The sequence below is a fragment of the Sapajus apella genome, unplaced genomic scaffold (genome assembly GCF_009761245.1).
Source record: "Sapajus apella isolate SASKATOON/1434 unplaced genomic scaffold, GSC_monkey_1.0 scaffold1, whole genome shotgun sequence".
NCBI classification, from domain to species: Eukaryota; Metazoa; Chordata; class Mammalia; order Primates; family Cebidae; genus Sapajus; species Sapajus apella.
In genome coordinates, this window is record NW_022436941.1 from 7,600,375 (window position 1) to 7,612,355 (window position 11,981).

General features: G+C 47.7%; 1 protein-coding gene across 2 annotated transcripts in view; it reads left to right on the forward strand.

Moving 5' to 3' along the window:
* The window catches only part of FSTL4 (follistatin like 4), a 424,697-nt gene that overhangs the window by 384,837 nt on the left and 27,879 nt on the right, over nt 1-11,981 (forward strand). Inside the window, exons 8-11 of one of the 2 annotated variants that reach the window (XM_032252787.1) lie at nt 610-730; nt 8,112-8,273; nt 8,653-8,787; nt 9,775-9,801. In XM_032252787.1, the coding sequence (XP_032108678.1) occupies nt 610-730; nt 8,112-8,273; nt 8,653-8,787; nt 9,775-9,801 (445 nt within the window). The remainder of the gene's footprint in view (nt 1-609; nt 731-8,111; nt 8,274-8,652; nt 8,788-9,774; nt 9,802-11,981) is intronic. The other variant, XM_032252850.1, reaches the window with a different exon arrangement.

An 11,981-nucleotide genomic window follows, 5' to 3' on the forward strand; every position in this document is an offset into this window, starting at 1 on the left:
CAAGCAGGCCAACTGCAGCCCATGGGCCAAATCCAGGCCACCAACTTTAAATAAAACTTTATTGGAACACAGCCACATTCATTCATGTATGTGTTGTGAAGGCTATTTTCATGCTGTAATGGCAGAGTTGGGTATTTGGTAGAAACTGTGCTACCTATGAAGCCAAAAATATCTTTTCGGTAGCCCTTTAAGAAAGTCTGCTAACCCCTGCTCTAAACAAGCCTGCCCTCCGGAAACAGCTGCTCATCAGGTGAGCCACACCCCTGTGAAACAAGCAGCCAGCAGGTAAATAGGGGGACACGTGGACTGAGTTGCTTGAAGCTGAGAGGGTGTGTGCTGGGGGAGGTGGTCAAACCGGGCCTCACGGAGGAGGCGCCAGGTGCACAAGGCCTTACACGGATCCAGGAGGCCTGGGCCCACAATGTGGAGGTGAGACGGGGTTGCTGCTGCCCAGGATGGCTCAGCCCTGCAGGCAGCTCTGGCCGAGCAAGGGACAGGCAGAAAGGAACAGTCTCCCAGCTGCAGGATTTTTGGAAAACCAGGAGACAGCTATGGTTTCTACTCTACTCAATAAAGAGGCCAGTCTCATTGTCTTCTTTGCCTGTGCAGGACTTCGGAGAGGATGACTCCCTGTACATCACCAAGGTGACCACCATCCACATGGGCAATTACACCTGCCATGCCTCCGGCCACGAGCAGCTGTTCCAGACCCACGTCCTGCAGGTGAATGGTTAGTAAATGGCTCCATGCATGTCGTCCCCTCAAAGCCTCCCCAAACTGCTGCACAGATCAACCCTTGTCCCCTCCTGTATTCTGCCTTTTTAAAGAAATATCTAACCTCAATATTTCATCTCTTATAAGTAAAGGGGAACAGTGTGGAAAGGGCAAAATCTTTCGACCCGTTTTCATATTTGGCTGCACCCACAGCCTCCACAGGTGAAACGAATCCAAGTACCAAGGGCGTGAGCCATTCAGGCCAATCATGCCCGGCAGCTGGGGCTCCTACAGGCCGTGCAGCGTGGAGCATGCCCCTTAGGCAACATGGTGCTGCTAAGCCGCTGTGGCCTCTGGCTCCAGCGAGAGCAGAAACTGAAGTCCACCACTCCTTCCAGGTGGTATGGAACCATATCACTTGTTCAATTAGGAGGCTCTGTTTCCTCCGACAAGGGCTTGTGCCCATCTCCCTCCGCAAGAGGCCCGGTGAGCCTCATCTTAGCCAAGCCGGGGTAGAAACTGAGGCTTGGAAGGTTTTCCTTGATTCTCACGGGCCCCTGTGTTGCCAGGAGTCCCAGAAGCTGAAGAATTAACTGCCTCCCGATTATAGCAGCCAGGGTTTTCCCAGCACTTACCTCAGTCAGTCTCTGTGCTCAGCCCTTCACATGGACCCTCCCATCCATGTATCTTAACCCACTTCATGGATGAGTTGCTAAAGAAGGTCACTTGCCTGGGGTCACACAACTGATGGGTGTTGACCTGGACCCAGAGCCCGTACTCTGACCTCTAGGGCATACTGCTGGCTGTCTCAACCTGGTCTGATGAAATAAGTATATAATGCTTGAGAAATGCCTGGCAGATGATACATTCAAAGTCCAAGGTAGGGCAGACACGGGGTGATCGTTGGTGTAGCTCAAGCCAAATTTAGCCATAGCTGGTGAACACAGATGGTCAGAGCTGGTGGCTCCTCAGAGAGCCTCCTTCCCCTTATACAGATCGGAAAATGAAGACCCAGAGAAAATGTTCAAGCCAAGAATTGAATATAGGCTGCTGCTTTCTCCCTGGAGCTGCCACACTCCCAGCAGTAGGGGCAGGATCCCATGCAGAGGCAGGACCACCACCTTCTGGGACTTCCCCTTCCGTGCGTCTGCCCTGATTCGGTTGACTAAAAAAACTGTTTCAGGCAACTACTTCCTCTCTCAAATTATTAGTATAACTTACCCATAACCCAGACCTCCCAGAGATGCGTCCCAAGCACTGACGTGATTTATAACTTTGTGTAAACCTCTTGCATTGCTTTCATAGGAAGGAGCAAGAAATTGAAACATAAATGATTAATCCATTAAATTAAAAACAACCTCGACCTCCCCACAGTTCAGAAAAGTAGCGATTCATTCCCAAAAACACAATAATAATCTCCTGAATCTGTTTATTACTCCCGCATGGTACTTTTGTGACTGTGCCTCTTAAGGATATATTTATGCTGCCTTTCACCTTGGGAATGGTTGGTGTTTCCCAAAGACAATGGGATTTTGCATTATGGATGCAAAATGTTTTCACTTGAAGGTTTTCAAATTTAAGAGAAAATGAGGTCAGTGTGATGGCTCACACCTGTAATCACAGCACTTTGGGAGTTTGAGGCCAGTGGATCTCTTGAGCCCAGGAGTTCGAAGCCAGCCTGGCCAACGTGGTGAATCCCTGGCTCTATAAAAAATTCAAAAATTAGCCATGTGTGGTGGCAGGTGCCTGTAATCCCAGCTACTCAGGAGGCTGAGACATGGGAATTGCTTGAACCCAGGAGGTGAAGTTTGCAGTGAGCTGAGATAGTGTCGCTGCCCTCTAGCCTGGCCAATAGAGGGAAACTCTATCTCAAAGGAAAGAGAGAAAATGAATGTGTCTGCCTAGGATATATTAATTTCACATTATTTTTAATGTGTGGATTAACACAAAAGGAAAAGAGGAGATCAGGGCCAAAGGAAAGAGCTGGATGTCTCCCACGTTGCTGGCAGAGAGCTTGGTCTCCGTCTTTCCCTGGTAGTGCCCCAGGAACTTCACAGACCCACAGAGACCCTCCCTGCCCACATGGTTCCGTCCTCCTGGCGGGAGGCTGGATCCAGAGTTCTGGCACGGAGCTGCCAAGGGCTGGCTCTAACTTTGAGTGTGGACAACACTTCAGGGTGTTCTCAAGGAGAAAAATGGGGCATAGTTCAGAGAGAAACTGGGATAAAGAGAAGGGCTTTTTTTTTTTTTTTCCAAGAAAGGAGAAATAAAAGCATTGTATGGGCTAGCAGGAAAAATCTAGTAGAAAGGGGGACCAGGATGCAGGAGTGAGAGGCGTGAGAGCTATGTCTGAGCTCTGGTAGGAGGTAGGCATGACACGAGAATGGTCTGGAAGTGGCAGCGAGAGCCCAGGAGAAGGGTGCCTACCCCACCTCCCAGCCTGTTGGTACCAAGAGAAAGGGGCCCCCTCTGAAGCTGCTGCGGGAGAAGCTGCGTCCTCAGGATGAAGCCAGGTTTCCATCAGAGCAAGAAGGTGAAGGAGCACTCAGAGAAGTCTGAGGATGTGTGAGATGTTAATGACAGAACATGAGTTCCAGAAGGCACAACAGAAGGTTCTGGGGAGGAGGAATGCCCCAGAGGCCTAGGCTTCTTGTGGAGATTGGCATGATTCAGGATAAGGGGCAGGAGGAGAAGAGGCGTAATGATCCCCAGTAGAGAGTTGGGGCAACACTGGGGCGACACAGGGGCATTGGAGGTGAAGCAGGCAGATCTGAGGCCCCCTCTTTAGTCCTGCTGAAGGGCTGGAAGCCGGGAGGGAGTCATCCTGCCCACTTCAGCTCAAAAAACCTCAAGACCAGCAGAGGGTGCCTCTCACTCTAAGCGCATGTGAGCCATCTCTTTGCTCTACCAATGGAGACCCAGGTGTCTTGCATTTAGTCGTGTATTTTTAAGTGAATGATTCATTCCACACCCTTGACTTGCAGTCAGGTCTCATTTTGTTCTAGAACACTGCCATGTACTTGAGTTCAAAATTAGCCCTGAATTGGTCTGGGAGAGCTTCCAAGTCAGGAGTGACTCAGGGACTTTTCTGGAACCTGTTAGGTAAATGCAGATCCTCCCGCCCCATCACACTGGGGGTGAGCCCAGCATCATGCTTTACCAAGCTCCCCCCACCTGCCCACCATGCCATTCATGTAGGTCTGCGGGATTCCTATCAGAGGCCAGGACTGAGGCACAGGCCAGTGGAGCGCTGGTGCTGGCCACCTCACTGAGGGGTCGATCTACCACCCACCATACAGAGGCAAGCTCATTCCTTGAGTTTCCAGTTCACTGGACAAGTCTACCACCAGTTAAAGGACAGGCACCACAGAGAGCAGGAAGCACTTCCTGACTGAGGTGAGAGGGTGAAGCCTGCTCCCTATGGGGACAATTTTTTGGGGACCACTGTCCCCATCCCCCCCAAGCTCTCTCTGGAAGTGATTATCTCACTGGTGGTTAATTCTTGAATCACCGCCCCCAGACAAAAAGCTCCATGAGGGTAGAGCCTGAGGCTATGTCACTCACTGCTGTGTGTGGCATGCCTGACACGTGGCTGGCATTTAATAAACTTTGGCTGCAAGCATTGAATTGACAGAGTTTTGTAAAATGCGTCAAGATCATTAAGATAGGGCCACACTCAGAAGAGAATGCCCACAGCTCTTCCTCGGTCCTCTCTCCCTCCACCCCACTTTGCAACATTTGATATTGCCAAACTTTGTAATATCCAGTATAGCAAAATGACAATCACTGTCCTTTTTCAAAATTTCCTCAGATGTTCTTGCATATTTTTTCTTCTAAATTCAGAATTGTTTTGTCAAACCCTACTAATTGATTTTTATTTTTTGAGACAGGGTCTCCCTCAGTTGCCCAGGTTGGAATGCAATAGCATGATCTCAGCTCACTGCAGCCTCAACTTCCCAGGATCAAGCAGTCCCCAACCTCAGCCTCCCAAGTAGCTGGGATTACAGGTGCATGCCACCACATTTGGCTAGTTTTTTGTATTTTTGGTAGAATCAGGGTTTCACCATGTTGCCCAAGCTGGTCTCAAACTGCTGGACGCAAGCGATCCACCCACCTCAGCCTCCCAAAGTGCTGGGATTACAGACGTGAGCCACCCTGCCTGGACTCCCAAGTGATTTTTTATTTGGAGTTAGATTAAACATATGGCCTAATTTTATTTCCTAACAATATTAAGTCTTTCTACCCAAGAACATTTCTCTCCAATTAGCGAAGCCTTTTTTAATGTCATCAGTGAGGTTTTGTTTCCTCTGTGTAGTCATTACTGGTGTATACGCAAGCTATTAATTTTGTATGTTTTGGTACTGGCCTCTTTATGCACCAATTAATCCTTACGACTTTACTGGCACGTTACCTGGATGTAGCCACATACCATTTTTCTCCATTGCTTTACTATTTGTACCTCTCATTTCTTACCTTCCATTTACAGCATCCAGCATGACATTGAGAGTCTGGTATTGCCTCCCTTCCTTTGTCCTTTTTCTTTCTTCCCAAATTAATGTTTCACCACTTGAAAAAGAATGCTGCTGTTTATTCTTTTTATAGAGATATTCTTCATTGCACGAAGAAAATATCATTCCGTTCCTATTTTATTGAGGGGTTTTCCCCAAGAAATTGATTTTGAGCTTTTTTCAAAGGTCCTTCTGGTGTCTAGCAAGAGAATCAAATGGCTTTTCTCTTTGACTTTGGAATGATTAATGGTAGATTTCGTAATAGTTAGCCAGTGAAATGTATTACACTTGCTCACGGTGTGTTCTGTCAATACCAAGCTAGATTGGACTTGTCGATATTTTACTTGGAATTTTGGTGTATCGCGTCCTAAATGGGATCAGTCTGTAGTCTTTTTTGCATTATCTGCCGGGTTTTGGCATCCAGGTTATGCTGCCTTCATGATGTAATTTGGAGCATCTTCCCTGGTCTATGCTCTAGGAATTATTCATTCCTTAAATGAATGAAGGAATTTTCTGAAAAAAACCCGTCACAGTGTCTTTCGGGTTAGTAGTACTTTACAGTAGTTTTAAATGTTCTCTCCTTAATTCAGTGTTGGTACTTTCAAGTTTCCTGTTTTGTTTTTATTATCTGAGAGAGGTTCTTGCTCTGTCATCCCCAGACTGGAGTGTAGTGATCACAGATCACTACAGCCTCAGCCTCCCGGGCTCAAGGGGTCCTCCCACCTCAGCCTCCTCAGGAGCTGGGACCACAGGTGTGTGCCACCACACCTAGCTACTGTTTGAATGTTTACTAGAGATGGGGTTTGCCATGCTGCCAGTTTGGTCTTGAACACATGGGCTCAAGGGATCTACCCGCCTCAGCCTCCCAAACTGCTGAGATAATAGTCCACACCTGGCCTAAAGCTTCCTTTTAATCCATTTCATTGAGACTTTTACATTTATTGCCAATAACTGAATACAGTATTCTCATATTTTTTAATCCCCTCTGTGTTTTCTATTTTTTTCATTGATCAAACTTGCCAGGAATTTGGCTGCTTTGTTGGTTTTTACAAACAGCTCTTAGATTTCTTTACCAGTTCTGTTCTTCAGCTTTCTGGTTGATTCATTCATTTTTGTTTCTGTCTGCATTGATTCTTCTTCTACTTTCTTTAAGTTTACTCTGTGGTTGCCAGGTATAGACAGTGATCTAGTAAGATCTCCAGGTCCTGATCATTCCTATTCTAGAACCCTGGTGGCTCTATCCCCTTCTCCAACCACCCCCCAGGCCAGGACTCCTGGTCCCCCAAGTTTTATCTCTGTGTTCCTGAATGCCAATGAGAACTCTATCTGTTCAAAGGGAACCTCACTCATCCCTCTACCAAAGGCGGGTGCAGGAAAGTTTCTACCTTTCCTCTTTGGATCAAACGGGAGTCAGAGAAGAGAGCTACACATTTATGTTGGAAGCAGTCCTCCAGACATGCCTCCACTGGAGCTCTATGGACCTCCTCCATCCCTGGTGTGTGACCCTAGGGGCCTGACCTGTGACAGGCTTTTCTGCCACTCCCTGGCACTCTCCCCTAGAGCTTCAAACAAATAAAAACTGAGGCAAGGACTTGGACTTTATTGTTCTGGGTCTCTGTGTGTTTTGGCATTGGGTGCTCAGAGCTCATGATATTGAAACAGCTCTGGGCCCTTGGAGGATGGGATTGTTTCCCTTGGCAGTTGTCCATTTAGCTTTCACCTCTGCCCCCAACTGTGTCCCACGGATCAAGGAAAGACTTGAAACTCAGATTGACTTGAAGGAATGAGGAGCAGCCCCTGAGGAGTTGTGGCAGGAGCTACAGAGCTCATGTCTCACAGTGAGGCAATGGAGTTTTTCTTTTGTCCTCTGCCCATCCCGCTGGGGTCCCAGGACCCACACTATCACCTTTTTCTACACAAGTACCAATTTATTCTATGCTCTGGTCCCAAGAAAAATCCTCTCTGTTCTAAAGTACTGGGGTGCTTTCTTTTATTGAACAGCAGGGGCTTCCAGATAACTCTAGGAAAATGTAGTTGTCCACTTCAAGAAGAATCCACTCCCCCATCTCCAAGAGCAGTGTGTTTGTGTTTTAGTTTAATATGCAGGTATGTTTACATCTCACAAATCTTTTTTGAAAGAGTGTAAAGTAAAAAGGTATGGATAAAGAAGAACCCTCAATTTCACTCTCACTGCTTCTTCCAGGCCCCTCCCCACCGCTGGCCTGGGTAGGAAGGGCCAGAGCCTTGTGGAGGGTGCTGGAGCCTTGCCCACCCATGCTCGTCTGGTTAGTGGGCAAGCCCTAAACTTAACTGTCAGGGCCCATGGCTGAGTCACTGTGAGCCGAGGAGGGCACACCTGGCCTTTCACCCATGTTCCAGGGGTTGGGAAGTAGAGAAATGAAAATGACCTGCTGGAAAATAAATGGACTTCCTCAGAACAGGAGCCCTGCTGGTCAGTCCCATAAATGCTCTGTGATATATTTCCTCTAAGAAATTAACCCCTATCCATTGACTTTCTGATAACAGAAAGAGAATATATCTAAATTTTATTCATTTTATTCATTCAGAAATTTCAGTGGCTGCTGTTCTTTACATGTAGCATCTGAGCAGCATTAAATATTAGGACGACCTTCTGATCATATTTAGAATAATGATGAAAGCCATGAATTATAGGGTACAAAGCCTGACGTGTTTATTATCTGCAATCTATTTTACATCTCTTTCTTCTAGAGCTTGAGTTGCTGGACAGGATTATTTTAAGCTGGTTAAATAGAAAACTCCAGTCACCTCTTGGGTTCACCCCTCCAGAGCAGGGTCACAGGCTGGGCTACAGACCCAGGCCCAGGTCAGGGCCGCCTCTTTCTCACGAGCACTGACTCTCACCCACAGTGCCACCCGTCATCCGTGTCTATCCAGAGAGCCAGGCACAGGAGCCCGGAGTGGCGGCCAGCCTAAGATGCCATGCGGAGGGCATTCCCATGCCCAGAATCACTTGGCTGAAAAACGGCGTGGATGTCTCAACCCAGATGTCTAAACAGCTCTCCCTTTTAGGTAAGAACTGCCTTTGGTAGATGTCTGTGATATTCCCATCCAAATCAAGCTGAGATTCCAGGAATGGAAATGAGAGGTGTAACTTGTTTCTAAGTCAGGCAGGTTAGGCATGAACAGATGGCTCCCCAAATTTCCCTGTTATCTGTGCTCACACAGGTCTTTTTGGGTTTTCTGAGAGCAATGATGAGAAGTTGTCACTCGGGCCCAGCTCACCCTCAGTGCATTTCAGCTGTGCCAGGCCTTTCTGGATGTATGATCAGAGCTGCTGGCTGCCCAGGGGCATGGCAGCCCTAACACTCTCAATAGCCCCGTGAAGGAAATGGGGAAGTGAGGGGGTCTCTGGCTGAGCAGTCCACCCTGAGCACTGTCCTTTCTGCAGCCAATGGGAGTGAACTCCACATCGGCAGCGTTCGATATGAAGACACAGGGGCGTACACCTGCATTGCCAAAAATGAAGTGGGTGTGGATGAAGATATCTCCTCCCTCTTCATTGAAGACTCGGCTAGAAAGACCCGTGAGTCGACACTTGCCTTTATGCTTCTCACTGAGCTGGCTGGGAGGTACTGGGTAGCAAGGGAGGGCACCGATTGCCCAGGGCCACAGCTGCCAACCATGAGCCCATGAAGACAGGGGTAAGCCTCATATCCATCCTTCTGTGCATAAAGCTAGAATTGGAGGGCACCCAGAGGTGAGCATACCTTCCCTAGCAACATAGACTACTCTGGAAACAGACAGGGAAACTCCCTGGACAGCAGACAGAGCCCAGGAACACAAGGAAACCCAAATATTTGAGTCCCAGCTCCGTTTTTTACTTGCTGTATGCTCTGAACCTCTCCCCCTCATCCACAAAATCTGTTATACTATCCACTGTGGTACTGACACCCCCCAGCAGCCCAGAACCTGGGCCGCTGTGTGCACAATGGTGTGCACACATGCACACCGCACACGGTTGGGAGTGTGGTAGCCTTTATACTAGGGATCTGGCCTGTTGCTGTGCTAAATGTGCTCTCCTCATAACCACGCTCCCCAGGTAGGCTTGCAGTTGTGATTTCGTGGACGTGGGTGTTGATCATGGTCAGAGACTCCAAGCCAAACCACTTTCAACAAAGCAGATAAGCAGAAGTATTTCACGTGGTCATCCTAGGAGAGTCCTAGTTGAAAGTCACTTCTCCTGATGGTGGTCCAGGAAATCTGGAAGAGATGTTGCTTACTCTTTTGATCATCCATAGAATGTGGGAAATCCCATTGGCTTCTGTGGTCCTAGGGCATGATTTCAAAGATTCGCTGAGGAATCAAAAGGGATTTGTTTTGAAAGCATTTGTTCATGTCCAGAGCTCCCCACAAGGTACTGTTCCCAGGGCAGTGAGTGGTGCAGATTCTGTAAGTGATGGACTAGGTACCAGGATCTTCATAAATGGAATCACTAAAGGTTTAGACACTGCTTTCTTCTTTTTCCTTCCCTAAATCACATTCCTGCTTTCCTCATTCTCTGCTGCTGCAGTTGCAAACATCCTGTGGCGAGAGGAAGGTACCAAGCTTCGTTGTTCTGCGTCATGCCTGTGATCATGCGTGTGTGTGGTTCTGTGACAGGCCATCTTTCTGTGAACTGCCATCAGCTTTCCCACACACAAGGCAGCCGTACAAGGAGGGCCCATGTGCCACATCAGATGGTAGCAGGCAGTCAATGTCAAATTCCAGTGGCCTATGCATTGAATCAAATTTAAAACATACTCATGTCTTTAATGAGAAATTTTTTAATGCAAAGCTTTCATTAAAAGTGGCTGTAACGTCTGCTGAAGCAGAACAGTTGGCAGGGTTCCTGGTCAGATCTGGGCCTTAAACTTTTTTCTGGTAGCTGACTGGTGTTGGGTTTAGTGCTTTGCTTATCTTGTGTGGTTTAAGAAAGTCAAAGTTGTAGATCCCTACTGGATAGTAGCTGTACCTTAAATATGCTTTGATTGAGGAAATGCTGAGGAAAAAACCTGCCATGATTTCTGTCAATGTTTATTTTTAAATGTATCTATTTTCAGAAACATATTTATCAAACCTTTAGTAAGTTGAGCCATATGAAATTGCTATTTTTGTGCATCAAAAATGGTCTAATATTGACAATTTCATATGGTTCAAAATATAGTGGGCATGTGTGGGAGCTGGTGGCAGAGCCTGAGTCACTGTGTGGATGCAGGTGCATGCCCGGGTCCCAGTCCCCACAGTGTCTCCACAACCAGATCTGAGTCCAAATCCCCTTGTGGCAACTGATTCTCCAGCTCAGTGGGCAGCAGGAGGTACCATGTGATTGACAGGTTAAGCACAAAATCTCCCTGTTTGAAAACTAAGACATTTCCCATCTCATTTTTTCCTCAAGAACTTCACACGGTGTTACCTACAGCCTGGCGTACACATGCAGACACATACTCAGAACAATTTCTTGAACGTCAGGCGCTAAAGCCGACATGATAAGTCTAGGAACAGAACAAAAGCAGATCCCAGAAAATGAGGAACTGCTGTCAATAGCAACATCACTGATCATGCAGGCCTCAGGGCACATTCAAGTCTCCGCAGGAGAAATGAGATGATGAGGGCAGACAAAAGCAGAAACGGCTCCTTCCGGCCCCCTTGGCAGAAGCTACAGTCAGACAGAACCTTCCAGGGAGCCGGATCATGAGGCTGGGTATCCCGCGAAGTCAATTACTTGTTGAATGACTGTTTGTTGAGCCTCATTTTCCAGGGCCGACCATGAGCAAGGTCAAGGCACTGCTGTGCCAGCCCAGAATGTAGCTACAGCCACATACCCCATATGGACTCTATTATGCTTTCAATCTTATGTTGGTTCTTCCAGCTACCGATTTTCCAAGCAGCCCTGGGAGGCTGTCCCTGGAGTCTGTGGCAGTGTACAGCAGAGAAGTGCCTGTTGTGGGTGAGATAGATGGGGTCAGAGCAGGTGTGTGCTGGAGTGCTGGCTCCAAACACGGAGATGCTGTGGAGCTAAGACCAGACTCTTGGCAGGCGGTGAGCTTCATCTGGCTATCAAGAAACAGGCTGCCCAGCACCCCAGATTCCTCAGGGAGTGCTTATGAAGAGCTAGCTGGGTACTCCCTGGTATTGGCAGCTGGGTTCCAGCTGCTCCTGGTGGTAGGAGCCCTCCTGCCCGGAGCCTGTCTTGGCACAGACCCCAGAGGGGCTGAGGTTTATCATAGAGTCAGGCCCTTGTTCAATAGCAAGGGCCACTCGCATTAGTGCCTCTGTGTTGCCAAGGACCCAAGGTCCAGAAAACTACTTGCAGAGTTATTGCAAAGAAGTGAAACAGTGATTCCTGTTGCATTGTTTTCTAACTCACTAAAAACTTGCCCAGATAGTCCATTAACCCAGCGTACCAGTTTTCTCAGCATGCTAAGAAAAAAAAAAAAAAAAAAGGCAAGCTAGAAAAGAGATTTTTTCACATATTTAATTACCCTAGAATTCATAGAGATCATAATGTTCTAGATTTAAAAGAAATGAAGAAAGGAAGTGAAAGGGGAGAGGGAAATGAGAGGGAGTCAGGAGGAAACAGGAAGGGAGAAGGAAAGAGGGAAGGAGAGCTCTGGACTTTACATATCTTTGTACCTTGCTCCCCCTTTATAGAGACAGAACGAGTGACAGAGGCAAGAAGGCAGGCCCTATGGTCTAGCCCCAGCTCTGGCACAGAGACAAGTGGCCTCAGCCAAGCCC